The sequence below is a fragment of the Electrona antarctica genome, assembly GCF_951216825.1.
Source record: "Electrona antarctica genome assembly, chromosome: 19".
Classification (NCBI taxonomy): Eukaryota; Metazoa; Chordata; class Actinopteri; order Myctophiformes; family Myctophidae; genus Electrona; species Electrona antarctica.
The window spans coordinates 5,453,179-5,475,496 of record NC_136800.1 but is presented as its reverse complement, the minus strand read 5'-3'; the positions used below and the strand labels follow the sequence as shown (position 1 = coordinate 5,475,496).

General features: G+C 42.9%; 1 protein-coding gene across 8 annotated transcripts in view; it reads right to left on the bottom strand.

Annotated features, from left to right (window-relative positions):
* The window catches only part of kif1ab (kinesin family member 1Ab), a 60,427-nt gene that overhangs the window by 37,831 nt on the left and 278 nt on the right, over positions 1 to 22,318 (bottom strand). For 4 of the 8 annotated variants that reach the window (XR_013788375.1, XM_079488595.1, XM_079488598.1 and 1 more), the window contains exons 1-17: positions 22,047 to 22,226; positions 21,356 to 21,525; positions 17,345 to 17,418; positions 17,053 to 17,232; positions 16,836 to 16,904; positions 16,157 to 16,335; positions 14,729 to 14,840; positions 13,091 to 13,168; positions 10,062 to 10,127; positions 9,916 to 9,936; positions 9,448 to 9,526; positions 8,727 to 8,805; positions 8,105 to 8,247; positions 5,729 to 5,931; positions 4,987 to 5,066; positions 266 to 341; positions 12 to 91 (exon numbers count right to left, since the gene is read on the bottom strand). Coding sequence is in view for 7 of the 8 variants with exons in the window: in XM_079488595.1 (XP_079344721.1) it covers positions 12 to 91; positions 266 to 341; positions 4,987 to 5,066; positions 5,729 to 5,931; positions 8,105 to 8,247; positions 8,727 to 8,805; positions 9,448 to 9,526; positions 9,916 to 9,936; positions 10,062 to 10,127; positions 13,091 to 13,168; positions 14,729 to 14,840; positions 16,157 to 16,335; positions 16,836 to 16,904; positions 17,053 to 17,232; positions 17,345 to 17,418; positions 21,356 to 21,461 (1,625 nt within the window). In the remaining variant the exon portion in view is untranslated. Of the gene's footprint in view, positions 1 to 11; positions 92 to 265; positions 342 to 4,986; positions 5,067 to 5,728; positions 5,932 to 8,104; positions 8,248 to 8,726; positions 8,806 to 9,447; positions 9,527 to 9,915; positions 9,937 to 10,061; positions 10,128 to 13,090; positions 13,169 to 14,728; positions 14,841 to 16,156; positions 16,336 to 16,835; positions 16,905 to 17,052; positions 17,233 to 17,344; positions 17,419 to 21,355; positions 21,526 to 22,046; positions 22,227 to 22,318 lie in introns of those variants that run through there. The other 4 variants (XM_079488600.1, XM_079488601.1, XM_079488599.1 and 1 more) reach the window with 3 other exon arrangements.

The window sequence follows — 22,318 nt, the reverse complement described above, 5'->3', positions numbered from 1 at the left end:
GTAAGTCTTACTTGGTGATGCCTTCTTTTATGTAGTATAGAAGACACTCAGACATCAGTGGGTCTTCATTTAGATTCACTAGATGAGGGGTCTAAGACAGACAACAGCAACCTTCACTTTGCTGCTTTGTGTGAGACAGCAATAACTACAGTATAACATTCCAGTGTTACCAGGGTGTACAGTACAGTACAGTACAGTACAGTACAGTACAGTACAGTACAGTACAGTACAGTACAGTACAGTACAGTACAGTACAGTATCTGACCTTTTTGGGAGAGAAAACGCCAACAGTGCCTCCATCTTCTCTCATGGCCACGCCCATCTCTGCCAGAAGAGCCTCTCTGCAGTGAGCAGAGAACGACTGTCAGTGGAACTAATAATAATATAATAATAATAATAATAATAATAATAATAATAATAATAATAATAATAATAATAATAATAATAATAATAACTAGAACTGCACTCTGTCGAGACCCTACTTGCACGCGCAAGTACTGTCGACTGTCAACTGGCTGTCAATGGTGACGTAATTACGATACGCAGTTCTAGTTAAATACTAAAGTCGGGTTATAACTGGCCGTCAATGGTGACGTAATTACGAAATGTTTCAATATTGGTTAGCTAACAGGTAACGTATGTATATGTAAGTTGTATATATGTATATGTAAGTTGTACGTTGAAAAGTAGTATATTGTGGTCACTTGGGTTGTTTTAAATGCGTATGCCGTGGTATATATACTGATTTTGAGTGTGACATAATGAAGATATGTATGACGGGATATAACTGGCTTTCGATGGTGACGTAATAAAGGTAGGTTTCGGATTACATGCATGTATACATAGAGGCATTACCTTTAATCCACCCGACACTGAAACATATCTTTATTACGTCACCATCGAGAGCCAGTTATACGGTACCCCGGCATTGATACATATCTTTATTACGTCACCATCGAGAGCCAGTTATACCCTGGCATTGATACATATCTTTATTACGTCACCATCGAGAGCCAGTTATACCCTGGCATTGATACATATCTTTATTACGTCACCATCGAGAGCCAGTTATACCCTGGCATTGATACATATCTTTATTACGTCACCATCGAGAGCCAGTTATACCCTGGCATTGATACATATCTTTATTACGTCACCATCGAGAGCCAGTTATACCCTGGCATTGATACATATCTTTATTACGTCACCATCGAGAGCCAGTTATACCCTGGCATTGATACATATCTTTATTACGTCACCATCGAGAGCCAGTTATACGGTACCCCGGCATTGATACATATCTTTATTACGTCACCATCGAGAGCCAGTTATACCCTGGCATTGATACATATCTTTATTACGTCACCATCGAGAGCCAGTTATACCCTGGCATTGATACATATCTTTATTACGTCACCATCGAGAGCCAGTTATACGGTACCCCGGCATTGATACATATCTTTATTACGTCACCATCGAGAGCCAGTTATACCCTGGCATTGATACATATCTTTATTACGTCACCATCGAGAGCCAGTTATACGGTACTCCGGCATTGATACATATCTTTATTACGTCACCATCGAGAGCCAGTTATACCCTGGCATTGGTACATATCTTCATTACGTCACTCTCGAAATCCGTATATGTACCACGGCATACCCATCAAAGCGCCGGATATTGCGGATAAACCACCTTACTTGCGCGCTCTGCTTGCGCAAGTACTAACTTATATAATGTGGGGGATTCTGGTTCCCGGGGGAGGGGAAGTTGCGTTAACTGCTTCAGCCAGCGGATGGCTGCTCAGAAAGCTCTGATGAGCAGCATACAGGGCCTACTGTTAGGGGTGAAGTGTCTTGCTCAGGGAAGAGACTGGTATGGTTGAGCTGGGGGTCGATCTGGCAACCATTTGGTTCCCAGGCAGCCTCTCCGACTGTATCCACTACCCACCTGTATCCACAGCTAGCACTGCAAGGGAGCGATTTGCATCAAGGTCGATTTCCACTCTATACATGCTCCTTCCGACTTTTATTTATTTATTCATTTATTTTTTCCGGAAAGGGCGGTGACGCTAACTACATTTTGACATAATTCAGAATGATTCCTGCACCCCCCAGATGTCCTGACTGTCTGAACTAATTTGGAAAGCCCTACCTAGTTAAATACAAATTCAAGGAACAAAAGTAACTACTATCACCCCCTATGCACTGGCAAGTGGGTACAACAACAATGAACGATTCGGGTAGGAGATCTTGCTTGCACCTTAAGGCAGGGGTTCTCAACCCGTGGGTCGCGACCCCTCGGGGGGTCGCCAAATTATTTTGGGGGGTCCCCATTTTTTTTTTTTTTTTTTTTTTCACGATTTTTCAAAAATAGCAGACCTACAAGCTTGTAGATCTGCTATTTTTCAATAGCTAAATTATAACAATGCTTAAAACACCAAAAGGGGGACTTCCGGTATGACACCAAAGAGAGCAGCAGCATAGAACAACAGCTCCCAGCAAGGTCTACTTTATTTCGCCTAAAAACCAACTATATACCGAAAAATAAACACAAAAATGGAAGGGGGAGACAAAAGAAAGACTAAAAGTGATAAAACGACCACCAGATCAGAAAAGAAAGGTAGACAAACAACGGAGAAGAGTTGCGACGGCAACGTGGACCCAGAGCTAAACGCACCAGGGCGAAACGCCATGGCGTGCCTACAAGCAAGCATGGAGGCGATACGCGCTGATATAAAAGCCATGAGGACCGAAGTTAGGAAGGAGTTGGAGGGCTTTAAAGAATCTCTTTTCGAGCAAATGCGCAAAGACATGGCAGACCTCAAGAAAGAATTCAACAACAAACTGACTAGGCTTGTCACCGACTTACAATGCACCGTGGACAACGCGGAACAGACAGAGCGGCGGGTGGAGAGCGTCGAGAAGTGGAGCTCAGACGCCAAACAAATGATGAGTTCACTACTACAAGACCACGAGAGACTGCAAGAGAAGGTACTGAATTTAGAAACAAGGTCTCGACGCCAAAACCTACGTTTATACAACGTTGCAGAAAACAGCGAGGGGAATGACATGATGGGGTTCATTAATAACTTCATTAAAACTGAATTAGCACTGGACATTGACCTGGGCATACAGCGCTGCCACCGATCTCTCGCTCCCAAGCCACCACCGACCGCCACCCCTCGTTCAATCATCATGTGCTTTCTGGAGGACAAGACCAAAGAGCTGGTACGCAATACAGCATGGAAGAAAAAAACTGTCCTACTGAATGGCAAAAGAGCTTATTTTGATAATGACTACCCTCAAGAAATACAGAAGAAGAGAGCCGCGTATGCCCCAATCCGCCAGCTCCTAAAAAAAAAAGGACTCGCCTTCCATACCCCCCCCTTGACAAAACTACGTGTGTTTTACGATGGGGCCGGTCGCCCCACGGGAGCCGGCACCACTTACAACAGCATGGAGGAAGCAAGAGAGGATTTGAAGAAGAGGGGGATCATGAGCACCGAGGAAGAGGAAAACCTTCGACCCACCACCACCTCCACACCTACAACTACCACAGCAGATAACCTGGCGAAGCTGAGGAAAACATCTTGGGTGAAGGTGGGGAAGAGGACACCACATGACCGAGACGCACTGCGAAGGGCAACACAGAGGCTCCAGGAATTCCGCCGCACCGCAACCCCCCCTCCACTAACCCCCCCGCCACCAGATGACGACATCACCATAACTCATAACGCTGATTGATCTACGACGGAGAAGTACATGGGAAGTATTGGGAGATATCTTTGAATTCAGAATGAGACATAAGACATGGAAAATGTTCACCTCTCTTTGCTTTTGTTTTTATATTTTATTTCCCCCTTTTTACAATACTACCTTTGTTTGGACATACTTGACTGAATACTAAATACCTGTCTGATAGGTTGTTTTATACTCAGATATTCGATGTTAGCACAGACCTGTTGTCTGGGAGACCAAGCTGGGGCTCAACAGATGTCATATCACTGTACACTAAATTCCTGTTTTCTAGCAGTTAGTTAGTGTTGGAAGGGCCTCCTGGAACCCAGGAGATTACCTTTCCACTCATGAGGTATTGCTTTATGAAAGAAACCTCGAGCTGGAAGTCCTGTCTTTGTTTATATGTTTTTTTATTTCTTGATTTAAAGCTTTATATTAATGTATATAATGATGAGAAGTTAAGGCCACCTTGGGTTTACAATGACAATATTTGTACGACATAGGATAGCACAGATTATAATGAGACGATAATTAGACTTAATGTTAACGAGCTACAGAACCCAATTAAGATAAGTAAATTGATAGTTGATAGAGAAAACCAATAATTAAAAATCATACAAATACCGGTTAAAACGGATAATATACACGGAAATAGATATTTGATGAATGTCCATTGGATGTATGTGTGAGAAAGGAAAATGGGTGAGACTAAACTTGTATGAACATTTGTTATTGCTGTAATGTTAGTTAAGGCTATTATTGGTACTATTTTCTTGTCACATATTAAGGTCTGATTATATTCATAGAAATATTAATGGTAATGAATCAACAGAATATCAATGTGCGAAAAACAGACTTTGCTAAAGCGAATGATCGGTTTGAAAACACTGGAAAAGATTGACACCATCTTAGCATAGGACCTCAATCTATTTGGACTGATGACTCGTTGCATTCTGAATGTTAACAATTGAAATGTAACAATTATATTGTACTGTGATGCCCGAGAGAACTTGCTTGTTCACAAAAACGGAAAAGAATAAAAAATAAAGTTTCAAAAAAAAAACACCAAAAGGGGTTCCCGCCCAAAATGGTTTAAGGTTATTGTAGCAGTCAATTTATATTGGGGGTCGGGAGGGGGCGGGGCGGGGGTCCCGAGACATTGCCAAAGCATTTCCGGGGGTCCCCGGCCAAAAACGTTGAGAACCCCTGCCTTAAGGTATGCGGCGTGTTGACATTTCTGACCTACCTCTCCATGCGAATGGACTCAGTACGTCTCAGCTTCTCTTCCCAGGTCTCGTTAAGTTCAGCAATGATTTTCTCTGTTTCCTGTTGGCGAGGCGAAGACAGTTTAAGTTGAGACTTGAAAGCATGCACGCCAATCTGCTTTCTCTCTTCTGTGGTGCAGGGAATCCAAAGCCTCAAAAGTCCATCCAAAAAACAAAGAATGAATTTGCCTGCGCACAGTGCACACTACCCAGGGGTCTATATAGTACGCTCTTTTTTCCATCTATACTGAATATCATGTCTGAGCTGGTAGATCTGCTATTTTTGCTGAATGCTTGCCTATTATGACTTCCTGTCACTAAGTTTTATGTGGTTAAATAAGAATGAAAATGAGTGGGGAGGCACTCTCTTTAGTCTTTTCTCTTCTTGTAGTCACAGACTTTTTCTGTTCGACCCAGCTGCATCTGATTTGTATTAATCACTCCTCATGTTAGTCTTGTTCCCTAGTCAGTCCTCCCTGTCGAGTCATTGTTTGGCGTCACTTTGTGTGAGTTTGTGGTTTCTGTACACCAATTTCAAAACACCAAACCATGGGTTTTATCACTACCTGCCCGGCTGTCCTGCTTTTGGGTCCTCATCTCACCAGAATGTGAAACTTACTTCTCCTATATGTTCTCTGGTCTACTCTACCCATCTTCACCCACCTCTCCTTCTTTGGGCCTCTCCAACCAAAACCTGTGTTGTTATCCTACCGCCCTGCCTACCTTGAGCCTCTCGATGGCCTCCTCGCTGGCCGGGCTGAAGATGCGGTCGTGCAGGTTGCTGATGGAGCCGGCCCGGCTGGACAGTGCCGAGAGAGAGGGGGAGGGACTCATCCCTGTCATGGCATTGGTCACTGTGGAGAGATCACCACCTTGAATGGCAGGCGCGTGGCGATTATTCACAAAGTTCTTGTAATCGCACAGGTCTGCCAGAGAAGAGAGGCGATGCATGGACGAGGATGAAAAGAGAAGGGAGGACGCACAGACAAACGAACGGAAGGAAGGAAGGAAGGAGAGAGCAAAAAAGGCCAGGAAAGTAAGGAGAAACATTTGGTAGGGGGTGCAGAGAAGAACACGCGGAGAGACGAATAAAAGGGGGACAAAGGAGGGCGGGGAGGAGTACAAAAAGAAGAAGAAAACAGCTCAAATAATGGATCATAGAAGCGCAGGTAGATTGCTTACCAAAGCCAATGCAGAGAGAGAGAATAGAGCAATTGAGCAAATCAAATTGGTGGGGCAAACAATGCAATGTAGACTAAAGAAATTCAAAATCAAAAATGTCCTTTGACATCGAAATGCAATGTACATACACATACATTCATCAAGCATTGTTACAGTCCTGATCACAAGCAAAAACAAACAAACCAAAATAATCTACATGAATCTGTTACACATGGAGAGAATTTGGTTTAGCATATATTTATTTTAACGAATGTGACCCCGGATGGGAGCCACATCGATGCATTGGAGGGGAGGGGATAGCACCAAGCTATTGGCAGTAGAGTTGCATTTGAAAAGCCTGACTCATGGCTGCTTCTACAGGACTAGTAGAGCGCTATGGACTTCCAATTAGCTACCCTACACACAGAACCAGAGCACAGGAGAGAAGAGAGCTTCGGGGAAATCTAAAATGGCGTCCTCTTGTTGAAACTTGAAATAAAACATATTTCTCCAAGCACGTGAAACTGGACTCAACGAGTCAACGACAGAACACCACTGCTGCCTTGCTTTAGTAGACTTAACCTTTTTTGCTATTCGACAATTGACTGGAATATTAAGAATTAGGTGTTACAGATTTGATACAGAAGTATGATCAGGAAGCAGGTTGTTAAGATTATAAATTCCCAGCTTGTTGGATTTGTGTTTACTGTAAATAATCAAATCATTTTAACATGACTGACTATAAAACATAAAATGACATAAATTAGGATTACCATGATCACTAGAACAGTAATTTAGCACATTGTGAGTTTTCAAAAATGTAAAGTGCGTTATACATAAAATGCATTACCGAATTATCATCATTATTATTATTATTCCAATCATGGAATACAGTATACAGTTTGATCGTGATTGATCAGATTTGACGTAGCCCTACATGCTTAGGAATGGATTTTATTTGTTTGTTTGTTTGTTTGTTTGTTTGTTCATTGTTTGCTCTGCAGCCCAGTGGTTCTGGGTGTGGGTTGTTAGTTAGGTAGGTCTCCGTGGTGTGGTGCAAGCTGCTGGCTGCAGATTCATTTTTACAGTATATAGTTGCAAAGCGCAGGCTTGCCCGACTTATACACACGTTTCAAACCAGTGATGACGGGGCCGGTGCCTCGATATGCTGATAGGATAGAGGAGAGATAAGAATGGGTGTGAGATTCACTCACACAAATAAACCTCATCCTCTCGTTCGTGTCTTTAGGGGCCGTTATTTCACACCTGAGACACATCTGTCTCCTCTGTGTGTCCTGTGTCTTCTCGCAATTCATTTTCAATGGGAGTCACATGGTTTGATGACACAACCGTGTTGCATGGCTTCTGCCCCCCCCCCCCCCCCCCCCCCATGCAACACAGTTGTGTCATCAAACCATGTGACTCCCATTGAAAATGAATTGCGAGCTTGCGACACACAGAAGCCACAGGACACACTGAGGACACAGCTGCGTCTCAGGTGTGAACGGCCCCTAAGCAAAGGTGTGTGTGTGTGTGTGTGTGTGTGTGTATGTATGTATGTATGTATGTATGTATGTATGTATGTATGTATGTATGTATGTATGTATGTATGTATGTATGTATGTATGTATGTGTGTGTGTGTGTGTGTGTGTGTGTGTGTGTGTGTGTGTGTGTGTGTGTGTGTGTGTGTGTGTGTGTGTGTGTGTGTGTGTGTGTGTGTGTGTGTGTGTGTGTGTGTGTGTGTGTGTGTGTGTGTGTGTGTGTGTGTGTGTGCGTGCGTGCGTGCGCGCAGTGCTTCCATGTGCGTACAGTGCCTGTGTGGCATGCATATATGCACGTATCTGTAGTCTGGAGTGTGTATGTGTGCACAAAAGTGTGTTCATATATGCCTGTGGGTGTACAGAATGTGTATGTGTGTGCGTTAGTACAGCGCTTACTCTCGATGATGTCACCCAGGCCTTGAGCGTACAGCAGGTCTTTAAGTCGAGACACCTCCTCCTTCAGTTCACGCACCAGACGGTTGTTAGGGTCTTCATTGATCACTGCATTACAGCGGATCTGCTTGGCACGGTCAGCATACCTGCGCAGCAATCAACATTTAACAGACCGCAAATACCAAGGAGCTTAACATGGCTGCTTTCAATTTACAATTTAGGCATTTAGCAGACGCTCTTAATCCAGAGCGACTTACATTAGGCAAGAACAAAAATCATCCTTCATCCCAAGTTGGTGTTGTGACTTTATATATTATATAAAGTCACAACATTAACTTTGATGAGGCAGTATTGCTTTGTTTTAAAAATATATGGTTTTCTTAATTTCCTGAAAATTTTATATTTTTTCATTTCCTGAACAATGAACATTTTGGAGTTACGTCGTGGTTTCTTCCCGACAGAAGAGCTACAGTACTTTCTTTTAGTAAAAAAGAAACTACGTTAATGCTGCTGGATTAAACACAATTATTCTGTCTATAAACGTTTTTGGTCGACAGCAAATGAAATGTGGTCTTCCAGAGAAAAGCTGGAAGTTGAGAGAGGAGTTAAAGGGGTGTTTTCTCACCTCAGGGTACTGAGGGTCTCGTCGTAGTTGATGTCAGCAGGGCTGAGGGCAGCTACCATAGCTGTACGAGAGTTCCCTCCTAGCACACAGCACAGTAAGACCACAATTATTACTAATTTAGAAAGAACATCTGATTCCAACAAAATACAATATTGAGCTTAGAATGAAGAGGAGACAAGAAAATGTAATTGTTGGGCTATTATCCACAGTGAGAGAAGAGGACTAAACTGAATGGACCCTTATGGGTCTGTTTTTGTCTCCGATTTAATCCATTTTGGGCGGGAACCCCTTTTGGTGTTTTAAGCATTATGCTTCAGCTATTGAAAAATAGCAGATCTACAAGCTCATAGCGCGGCACTCGCGCTATGAACTTGTAGGTCTGCTATTTTTGAATAATCGTGAAAATGTGCCTCAAATCTTTGAATACCGGTATTATTACAGAGTGAACATTTTAAATCTTTGCTTCTGGGGAGGTCCCTGGAACAACATATTTTCAGATGGGGGGGGGGGGGGGTAGAGGCATATTACATATCATTTTTGGGGTCCTTGACATGAAATATGGAGCACCTCTGATACAGAAACGTAAGGTTTTTCAGGAAACTGACATTTTTTAAATTTCGACGTCAGGTCTAAATGGGTTAAATGAACACTCGTAATGGGTTAAATGAACACTCGTAATGGGTTAAATGAACACTCGTAATGGGTTAAATGACGTGCGTACCTAGGTTCTCCCTCAGCAGCCAGGTCAGAACCGAGTCTCTGTAGGGAATGAAGTTTTCCACCTTCTTTTTCTTCTTGTTCTGAACACATTACCGCAATCATTTCACAATTCATTGAATTGGTTAAAAATGGAGGTACAATTCTGTCTGTCTGAATTGAGTGGTTATACTGTACAGCAGGGATGTCAAACTCAAATACACAGTGGGCCAAAATAAAGACGTCCCAGGCAAACAGCAAAAAAGTAAATGCATTTAAAACTGAAAATGCATTATTATTAAGCTCAGTTTCCTGTTCTATGATCCTCACCAAGCACTGATTTCATAGTATGTGATATGTGCCAATGCACACTAATTAAATATCATCCCGCGGGCCAAAGATAATTCATCCACGGGCCTGATTTGGCCCCCGGGCCTTGAGTTTGACATATATGCTGTACAGTGTACACAGTACACTATGTAGTATTGCTTACCTTGTTCGGCGGCGCAGAGTCCTGCATATGTGTTGGTGGGAATAAAGGGTTGTAAAATGAAGCGTGTTACTTGAACCAAAGCAAGTATAGGCCTACCAATGTAAAGGAAGAATGTTTTGAAAAATACTTTAAGGGACGTCTCTCACCACTTCAGCCAAAGCAGAGATGACTTTCCCAAGCGTAGTCAGAGATTTGTTAATATTTGCTCCTTCCTGGAAATTAGAAGGAGAAAAAAAAGATTTAGAGGACAATGAAACCAGCTAGACTGATAGGCTGTTAAAAACATGGAAGATTGCGACCGCATTTACTATGAAAACCTGCATCTCCCGTCAGTTAGTCACACCTCCATATATGGATTGGTCACGCCTCGTGACATCACGCTTCCATAATATGGTCACGCCTCGTGACATCACGCCTCCATATATGGTCACGCCTCGTGACATCACGTCTCGTGACACGTCGCGCCACCATATATGGCCGTCTCCATATATGAAGATCACGACACTGACCATCATCATCATTGTCCCTTTTATGCCCGTATATGGAGATCCCTGATGCCATGATGACACATTGATGTTAGACAGCACACTCTATGTTGTATTGGAAACTCCTTATATGGTTATGGCTGAGTTATGGTGACATGATATGTGATATCAGAGGCCTCCCTTTGGAAGATGTGTGCGCAGATATGAATGGCTGCGCAAATCGGCGTCGTTAGGCAACACTAATAATTTGGTCGTGTGTGATGTCACACCATAGCTGTGGCTTATATAAGGCGCAGATAAATTGAAAAGTTAGTTAAGGACGGTACGAGACATCGAGACGCCTCACTCCCAGAGAAGAGACACTAGAAGAGACAAGAGAAGAGAGATGTCGCATTGGACGGTGACCGAAGTCGAAAGCCCAAGCGGTCCTTCTGCCGCGGTAGCGGTGGGAGAAACCATGTACTGCTTTGGAGGAAAAGGTGCCCATGACCACTGCAGTGATCACATTGACGTGAATGCCTTCAACATGTTGTCTTATATCTGGACGAGGTTGACCCCTGCAGTGACACCCGGAGAAGGAGAACGTCCCCCTGACGTTCCCTCCCGGCGCTGCGGCCACACTGCCGTGCTGGTCGGAGGTGTCGTCTACATCTGGGGAGGATACGACTACACAAGCGGCCATTACTGCAACAAGCTTCACGCGTTTGATGTCGAAGGCCACAGGTGGTTCAAGCCCGAGGTTTCCGGGAGCGTCCCAACGGGGCGGTACCGCCACTCGGCCTGTGTCTTGGGGAAGGTCATGTACATCCACGGAGGATTGAACCAGCTGACTACTAGCCTCACAAATGACATCCACACGTTGGACACCACCACAATGGTCTGGTCTTCAATAGACACCCACGGCACCCCACCACCTGATTCATACTGTCACTCTGCCTCCATCATCGGGACCAAGATGTTTGTATTTGGGGGCGTGGGTGATCATGGCCACTACAACACCATCAGAGTGTTTGATACGGAGACCGACTCCTGGCTGAGGAGCACACCTCCTGTACAGTTGCTTCCGGACGCACGCTGTGATCATTCATCCTTTGCTTACAACGGAGAGCTGTACATCTATGGTGGCAAGGCCTCTTCTTTGCAGGCCTTCAATGATCTGTGGAAATTCAAACCTGAGACCTTCTCATGGAAGTTGGTTGAGCTCGAAGAGAGCAGAGAGAGATGTCCATGTTGCTGTAGCATGGTGGAATATCGTATCATGGTCTTTGGACACATGGCACCCGAACACGTGTACATGTTGGATTTCTCCTCGTCATGGATGGATGTTATGGAGCCATTGGATTTGTCCTCGTCAGAGGATGTTATGGAGGAGCCAGTCAGCAGAGAGAGACGTCCATGTTGCTGTAGCATGGTGGAAGATCGTATCATGGGCTTTAGACACATGGAACCCGAACACGTGAACATGTTGGATTTTTCCTCGTCAGAGGATGATATGGAGCCATTGGATTTGTCCTCGTCAGAGGATGTTATGGAGGAGCCAGTCAGCAGAGAGAGGCCCAAGGAGGAGGTGGTAGAGCCTTCTGGGAGCTGGTGTGTGTTGAGTTAATTCAAAAGATTCAAAGAAAATGACAAAAGAATCAACAACTTTGTCTATGTGAACACAATTGGCTCGTGTTCGGGGGAGGGAAGCCGGGCGGGGGAGGGTGATGTTGGTCATTGCACATCCTACGGGCTGGGGTGGGGGGGACCTGTCAACGGGGAGTGTTGGGCGGGAGGAGTAGGATGAAGGCTCTACATCCTCCCGGTGGGGGCTCCTCACTGGGAAGTGAGGCAGTAGGATATGACAGCAGTGATAACACAGAAATGTGTGTGGGGAATAACGACTAAAATGGGGAAAAACAGGGGGGGTAAAATCGATTGCCCTACTCTTAAAAAAAAAATCACAATTCCAATATATATATTATTGTGACCGACCGAAGGTGGTGTTTACTATGAAAACCTGCATCTCCCGTCCGTTAGTTAGTTGGTTACCCACGTATCCATATATGGTATCGCGCCGCGTGACATCTCGTGACATCATGGAGACCCTTGGATCTCCTGCTGGGTCACAACGTACAGTCACTGGCAGAACTCAGAGACACTGATGGGGCTGCATTCGAAAGGTAACCTCTACCAGTCATGTCTTTATAGACAGAGTCAAGCTGGAGACATACAACGGTAACGATCAAGTGGACACCACAGCAATGGAAATCCGACCAGTGGCTAACAGTGACGGCGAAGAATAGAGTTCTCGACAGGGAAAAAAAATAAGAAAAACAGGTCCATATATAATGGAATGCCCTAATACAATCCCTGTTATGCCCATATATGAGAATGTCAATATATGACCATATTGTTGTTTCAGGCCTGAAAACGTCAATTAAAAAAGAGAGGGTCTGGGCCGTGGCTCAGCGGTCCAGGCGGTCAGCGGTCCATAGTCAGCTGATAGTCATGCCAAAGCGCCAGCTCTTGCCCAGCACTCTGCCGTCACCCAGGCAGATACGTGCACGCGACCTCACCCTCAGGGCGTCTTACTGGTTAAGACGCCCTACTACAGAAAGATCCAGATGTTCTATGATGACCCAAACTATAGAACATTGCAGAAATACAATACACATAATTATATATCTTTAAAATGAGAATTCTCTCACCTTGAGTCTGGTTCCTTTGGCTCCTGTTGAGTCAGCTCTCTCACTGCCAGCGAGGTCCACAAGACTGATTTTACTGACCTGTGGTCCAACATAACAGCAGGAGAATTCATCAACTTGTAAAAACAATCGGTAAAACAACTGGCCTCGAGACAGCACTACAAGACATTAATGTGATTATCCATTCATTTAAAAACACCCTCATGCGTACAGGTAACAACACACAGATGACCTCAAACCGCTTATTAAAAGTGATAAAAACCATCATAGCAATCTGCGTCAGAGACGCTACAGTTAATCAGATTTGAATTAGAGCTGTGCAATAGTATTTAGTTGTGCTATTCAGACCTCCACTGATTCATGACAGGAATATAAATGGATCAGTTATATCATTTCGATTTCATTTTTCTGTACAAAGCAGACTGCGGCACTGCACTATAGTTTATAACAATTAATGTAAGCGCCAAATTTGTAATTCTAAACAGCTGTGTGATTCTGATTCTTTGATTTTAACAAACATAATTGTGTCCTTTGTGATAGGGAGCGATGCTATAGTACAATTATCTCATAGGCTTCTGGTTTCAGAGCTTTCTGCCGTTTATGTAGCTATCTCTGTGTATTTCCAGGTTTCTGGGTAGAAAAGAAATACAGTATTTGGCGCTACTCATTACATGAATGTGTTAGATTTCTGCGACGTGAGGTAGGCATGTCTAATTCATATTTATGTTTGTTTCATATAGATTTGTATTAGTGAGGCGTGGTTTCCTCAGCTGTTCTTTCATTGCTGACGACGAGTAGAGAGACAGGCTCCACCGCTTCCGTGTTTTCGTTAGATTCCTCGGTTTACTGGTTCTCTTCGTCTCGAAACAGACATTTCTCCGCCAAAAGCAACGTGCATGTGAGCGTGTGTGTGTGTCCGTGTGTGTCCATGTGTGTGTATACACCGCACACACACCACACACACTCCGGACAGGCGGACACACACACACACACACACTCACACACACAGCTGATAGCTCCCAGCGCCGTGTGTCCCCAGCAGATCAAACACAGCAGTCTTTGATCTGCTGGGGGACACAAGGCGCTGCATGTGGGAACCTCTTGAAATACTCTCTCTAAAACCTTGAAATGTGTTTTACTTGTGAGCCACAGGTCAGCTCTCTGTGGCGTTGACTCAGAATATAATGATGTGCACGCTGCACTCCGCCCCTCCCCCCACAACAACGGATAACCACGCCTACATTTTATGTTTCTTTTCATTTCTCAATTCGGATCAAATAAATGATGAGGGGGGGGGGGGTCCATTTGAGGTGTGACACAGTTTTGCTTATGGTTGTGGTTAACCACTTAATACGTATTTTATACGTCGTCGTATATTAACGGCGTCACTCAAAAATTCTGAAAATAGCTAACCTAAAATCTCACAGTGCATCCCAAAGCAACACCCTGTGAGCTGATACTGATCTTTTTTTTGCTATTTGTGAAAATAATGTTAATGACTATAGTGGCAAAATAGGGACACCATGTTGAAAGTGGTTATACTGCCATCTTTGCCACTGAGAATCACAAGTAAAAAAACACATTTCAAGGTTTTAGAGAGTATTTTAAGAGGTTCCCATTGGACTTGCAGTCTCACTGTACCTTTTCTGAAGTGTTGTCACTGTCCATGTCATGTTTCTTTTGGGTGAAGATAATGTTGAAGACGGCATGGGATCTGCTGCTTGTCTCGTTCATGTTGGTGGCTGCCACCGTCCTGTAATCAATCAATCAATCAATCAATCAATCAATCAATCAATCAACCAGCAATTTCATATAATCATGCCACTATTACTGTAAATCACACAACTTTCCCTAAAACAGCTTATCAGACCAATTATGACATCATGGCTTTGATTTCTGCTCATGATGTACAACTGAGTTACCAAGATCTCTCTTGGTGGTGTCCACTACTTCACCATCCCCAGAAAGTCCAACTTCTTGCGATTGCCAGTCAGTTCTGGGGTGAGAAGTCACCCCAGAACCATCATTGGGGTTGAGCCCAAAAGATCGACACTGTGTTCCTCGAAAAGCCAAGCCCCATGGAACCATCAACAGGCAAACCATCGTTGCAACCTAGATTACACTAAATTCAAACTTGACCTAGTTATAGCTTAATTGGCTTTTCAGTCAAGCCATTTAAACTATAACTATTATGTTCAAGAACTTAATGTGAGGTGGTGCAACTGGCTCCAGATCACCAACAGGCATTACATTATTTATTGAGTTAGGAATAGTCTATCAAAATTCAGAAGTCTACTGTAAGTTAGCCCTTTCCAACTCTTCATCTTCTCTTTATTAATTCCTTTCATCTCCTGTCAGTTAAGATTCCATATATTTGAATTCAGCAGACAGGTTATGGGGCTGCATGTTAAGGACAAAGATGCAACATAATTGCATATGGACATGCAAATGCATATTTACTTATTTCTAATTTTACTTATTATTTATTGCTGAATATTTATTACTTTCATTTTCTCTGTTGTTGTTGATGTTTTGTTTTGTCTGTTATCTCCTTCATTTTACACATTGGTACTTTGGTTTGGTTCTTGATAATTGTACACTGGTATTAATATTTAAAAAAATGTATGATATTAAACAATTCAATGGAAAAACAACTCTCTACCCCTTTCTCTGTACTAGGTATTAACAAAGGTCATTTTTTCCATAATGTTATATAAATGGTCAAAAACAGTTAAAGGGGAAAACCACCCATTTTCAACATTTTAATATGTCATTAATATACCTTAGAGTTGTTGTGTGGACATAATAAAATAGTCCCCCCATTCTGTGTTTCCTAGAACTGTAAGTATGAAAAAAATCATTAACATGGTGAAACACATCTTGATGACATCATCAAGATGTGTTTCACCATGTTAATGTTTTTTTTCAGACCTCTAGTTCTAGGAAACACAGAATGGGGGAACTATTTTATTATGTCCACACAACAGCTCTAAGGTATATTAATGACATAGTAAAATGTTGAAAATGAGTGGAATGCCCCTTTAAAGAGATGCAGCCATCCACTGTTACCTGGCCTTGTTTCCTGACTCCATCAGGTACTGGATGTCAATGTAGGATGTGACGGCTAGCTTGGACAAATCCTCTACGTACGGCCCAATCGTGGGATGTTCTCTCACACGTAGGTTCCCTTTGTTTTTGGGGTTCAGCAGGTCCCGCACACGCTCACAATAGATCTCCATGTAGCTCACCTAGTGGGTGAAAGAGTCATTAGGAACATGGGCGACTACTCACAGGAAGAAATAGGCATAAGCCTATCTCACAGAATTTCCCCGCCCCCCTTAATACGCCCCCTTTCGGGGTTAGTGGTGATAGCGTGACGTCACTCCATAGACGCTACATGTTAACAGAGGTAATTTAAGAAGTCTACAACTTTTGTTTTCTCAAGGTAAGGTTTGTTCTATCTGTTCGAGCTGATTTACCATCTTGTTTGCTTCATAATAATATTGGTCTGTCACATTTTTACATTAGAAAATGTACTTAGATTCTCCAGAGAAAAAAACGTGTAAATGCTAATGTTAAAGACACCACTATTTACCGGAAGTGGGCGTGGAAAGTGGGCTGTGAGATAGGCCTATTACGTCCTAGTCGGTGACTTAGAAATCACTCAGGGGTGGGGAAACCCCACCAGAAGTATTTAAAGCAAAATGCACAGGATGTGAATATGGGTAAAGAGTTTGACACCACTCACCTCCACAGAATAGGACTTAGAGTTGTCATTGCAGCTATTATTAATCTTGGTAAAAAGGTCCTCGCACAGCTGAAAACATTAAAACAAGTGATCATTGTGGTGCTGTAGCTATTTCCATCTTGGTTTTGTTTTTTTTCAATCCTTTTCATTTGCACAATTATCAGATATAATCTTCAGTGACATAAGGTGATTATAAAAAAAATATGCTTTGTGTTACCAGAGGGATGATTCCTTCCTGGTCCTTTTCCTGTCGTCCCATCATAGTGTAGCTCTTTCCAGATCCGGTCTGGCCGTAAGCAAAAATACACACATTGTATCCTTCAAAGGCATGGAGAAGCATCTCTTCTCCGATGTCCTTGTACACCTGCAACTGGGATGCAAAGTTGATGTCCTCAGGCTGCAGGGAGAGGAAATAGATACAAGATTAAAGATGGAGTGCTGTTAGCAACTGTCGGAAAGAAATCTATGCAATCCAAAAAGCATTACAAGAAAATCTAAATTCAACTCACCGTTGTGTGTGACCAGTATGAGTAATCAAAGTTGAAGCTCTTGCTCTCTTTTGGCTGTTTGGGGTTCAGGATTGCTAAAATGACACAAAGAAAGGCAAGCACATATTAGAGGCATCATCGAAATGATTGCCTTTCATGGCTATAATTTAAACAACACTAGATTTATTGGTAGATTTATTACCTCATCATATTTAATATGATGAGGTAGCCTACTATATACATTTATTAGCCTTATAGAGAGTGTGGCAGTTCACCCTGACACTGACACTGAATTGAACTCTGAATTATTGTTTATGTTGCAGAGAGTGACATTTGTTGGACTTTATATATATATTATTTGATGCTTGAGCAACTATTCGAGCAACTATCAGCTGTGGGGTGTGGGGAACATACCAACAGTATGAGGGTTTGTTTAGAGTACTCTGATTTATCATTGTGTATATTATGTGGATTATGAGTTGAATATTATTAATTTATAATTGGTTTCACACTGGGGTCCACATAAAACACAATATTCTCTGCTGCTCCTTGTAAAATGACATCTTGGCACCCACTTTTGGGTCCTGACCCACTAGTTGAGAAACACTATTATAGAGCCTAGTTAATTTGCTGGTGGCCAGCAATATGCTGTTATACAGCCTGTAAATTCTTCATTAAATATTAAGAACCCAGTAAAGTTATATTACACATTTGTAACTCCGAGAGTGATTGATATAGCCACAAACAAATGGGTGTACCTGACTACATCATTACATTCTCATACTTATATATATATATATATATATATATATATATATATATATATATATACTTATATGAACACTGAAGATTTTAATGTGTGACAGCAGAGAAAGCAAACTAACACCATGAATCTTTCTTTTATGCCAGAGGTGAAGGTAGGAATGAATAGGGCCACTACAGAGGTTCACACATACGCACGCACGCACACACACACACACACACACACACACACACACACACACACACACACACACACACACACACACACACACACACACACACACACACACACACACACACACACACACACACACACACACACACACACACACACACACACACACACACACACACACACACACACACACACACACACACAAAGCCTCAGGGTAGAAGCAGATGCTCATTTGGCTTCAAGCTGACTGCAATGCAATGCATCATCATGTGGGAAATGGTGGGCTGGATAATTTCAGACAAGATTGATAAAGTCTGTACACTGCTGGGAAAATAAATATAGTTTGAACACAAGAACACCAAGAAGAATGAAGATGAATTGTTACGGTAACGATGCACCTTATGTTGATCAAGTCACAAGATGAAACAATTGAAGCCTTAACTACAAGAACCCTATTATGAATCCTAGCGTCCCCACTGTGAGATTGTGAGCTTGGTATTTTTGCAGTTACATGGTTAAATTGCAGCTTCTTCGACACAAGAATGAGGTCATCAAAACACAGGCTCAGAGCTGGTACAAGAAATATGCCGTGAGTCTTTATCTCTCCCCCTCATCCCTCACACATGCATGCATACTCCCGACAGCTGACCCGTGTCTGGGCGCATCAGGCAGAAACAAGGAGGCCTTTTGCTCGCTGCAGCTTGAGAGATGAGAGGCAAAAGCTTAGAGGTCACTACATCACACACGCACGCACGCACACACACACTCACACACGCACGCACGCACGCACACACTCACGCACGCACGCACGCACGCACGCACGCACGCACGCACGCACGCACGCACACTGACAGGCTACAGAAGCCAGCCCTGACAGAAGCCCTTGTTTGTTTTCTCTGGCTGACTGATACATGGCGGCTGCATGCCCCACTGTCTATTTCTGTGAGGCAAGCTTCCCAACACAGACAAGTAAACGTGGTGGAACATGTTGAAGGGGCTTCAATATAAATCAGTGTACAAGTGTACAAAATTGAACATGACTGTGAACTTGTCAACACTTTGATTTTACCTTCGTAATGCTCTCATCTCTCACACTAATGGCTGCTTCATCAAATTCTATCAATAATTAAGATGAACCTGCGTGAAGGGTGGTACAGGTTAGCATACTGGAGTCTTACATGTACAGTAAAGGCTCCCACCACGACAAGTAGTCATCAATATAGATGTTGTTGTTTGTGGTATATTTACGTCCCATCAAATCCAATGCTTCCCTGTATATTTACATCTTTAGGTCTTTATAGTGGTTTATGATACACCGTGGCCGTAATGCAACATGCATTAGCATTGGGTTGCTAGCAGTAAACAGGCCCTGTTGCCTTGACCAAGATGGCTGCTCCATAGACTTCTGTGCAGTAAACAGCGATCGTAAAACGCTTTTTTCTCTGAATCCTTTCTCAGATTGAGGTGTGTCAAAACCGGGATGTTAGCGGCTCAGTACCAAGTCGTCACTACATCGCAGTTACAATATTAACGCTGCGGATTATTTCAATTTTTAATTAATCGAGTCTTAACTCAAAACAACCATGCAACAGATTACATGATTCCTATGTCAGAGTTCAGATAACTGGTTTGGTTTTAGCTGTGAGAAAAAAAAATCTTCTAGTGTTTTAACTAGAATTGACTGACCGAATTGTATTGAATACAATAATGTAAATAAATTAAAGCAAATGAAAACTAATTTTCACAGTTAAATAGCTAGGTACATTTACAGTCATATAATCTAATATTAACTGCATGTATGGTGCTTGACTTCAGCAAAAGGATAAACTAGAAAAAGTGCCCTTCTGGGCACAGGTCTCCACCAGGAGGATATAGGGGTGTGTGTGATGTTTAGCAAAATGTTTAGGAGTAATATAAACATGTTTCTTTGTTTGTTTTTTGAAACAATTTTCTTCATTTTGTTGAGGAAATGCAGAGCCAGATCACTCATATCATCTCTGCAGATATAATTCTGGATGAGCAGGACATGTGTAGCATTTTGTGCAAAACGAGCCACTCCTGAAAACTTTGGAAGGCAATCTTAGCCAATCAGTGTAGAATCTGAGAAATCCAACAGACTCGTCTTGATCACATGACTACAGAGATCATGTGTACCGATATCCGTGAGATTTGGATGAAATCTGTGCAACTAACATAAACAATGTGTTTTGCAGAAATCGGCCTCAAGGTGGCGCTATAACCGGCAGATGTGGAGGGATGCAGGGAAAATGTTTTTCCATGGCCTCTAGGGAGTGCGCATACATAAGTTGTATATAGATTGATGCAGTTATAGGTAAAAAACAGGAATTGCCCTGTTATAGTGCCACCGTGAGGCTGATTTGGGGAACAAATAGTGGCATGTCGTCCTCGGCCTAGTGGAAATGTGCGTGTATGTGCGTGTGTTTGTGATTTGTGGCATTTTGTTCGAATCGGACCAATCATGTGAGCTTTGGAAGCCAATCTTAGCCAATCAGGATGGAAGATGGGAAATGGTGCAGATCCGTGTTGATCACATGACTATGAAGATAGTGTATATCGAATTGTGTGGTGTATGGACAAAATGTGTAAGATGAGTAATCTACAGAAATGAGTTTGGCCTCATGGTGGCACTATAACAGGCCATTGAGGAATATTTGGGGCAGAGGTTTGTCGTTGGCATCCAGGGAGTGTGTGTGCAAAGTTTGGCATGGATCGGGCTAACGGTGCCGGAGATTAGCTGGTAACGGACGGGCGGAAGGAAGGACGGACACACGCACGCACACACGCGGACGGAGTGCAAAACATACTCTCTCCCCATGCCTTCGGCCTGGTGGAGACAATAATAATAGACATTATGATGGTTTCTTTCCTGCAACAAAAGTGAATGCTTATGCTATTGATTTGTGATTTAGTTTTCTGCAGTACTTTTATTTTGTTATTATTGGCGTGAATGACTATAAAGAAATGCAAAGTTAATAATGGTGCCAATAATTCACCTTACAAAGCCTCTGGCTATAGGGGCCCCTGGGCCTGCTATAGGTCTGTGCAGTAATCTATCCCCTGATTATCATACTTACTTGTTGTGTTCCCTGTCATCTGAATGATGCACTTGCTGTCCTTGCCCGTCTCTCTGGAGTTGAAGGGCCTGACCCTCACCGCCACCTTGACCGAAGCCCCCGCCATACTGCTGCTGGGAGGGGGGCGCTGTCACTAACAATGGGGAGCTGCTTTACTCTGGCACACACACCTGGAGAAATATATAGACACAAGGAAATGTTAGACTGGTGGTCAACTGTCTAATCTCATTACCTTCACCAGTAATGGACTATTGGGCCATATGACATACAGCATCTATAAGAGAAGAGCCATGCTTTGTATTATACTATAGCCATACATAATTCCTCATTCTGTGCTACTCTTATTATGCACAAAACTGAAGGTGGTATAGTCTATACTGTAGGTCTAATCACAATATAGTTTTCAGCTGGTAGGCCTATAAAGCTGCATTGTGTTTTAGCCCAGCAGTCTAGGCTACTTGTCTTTCAGTTTATTTCCAGCCTGCAGGCACAGACCACAGTTTTGCTGCGACAGAAATAGGCAAATATATTTGTTTATAGACCTGATTATTTCAAACGAGTATAGCCTACCGAAACTGTTGGATTCACCAGCTTTAATCTCCATTAGTATCTTTTTAAAAACATAATATACTTTAACAGCGGAGCCGAAAGATGCAGTGTTGTTGCTATTATAGCCTTATATATTACTTACTGAAATGGCCGCTTATTCTAGTATTCGCACGGTTCCTTTCCTCATATGGCGGCGGATGGACGAGGCTATGCGATGTAATGCAATCTCTGCTGCACCTTCACGGAGGCTGCGAGTCTGTGACGTCGCTACTCCTCTTTTGATAAACAACGATATATTTTGTGCGTTTGTCGTGACTCGAGTCGTGACAAATGAATAACGGACTTTCAACGCCGTAGGCCTACAGCTTTATAGATAAGATGCGAAAAGCTACATTTTACAGCCGGTGAAAAACA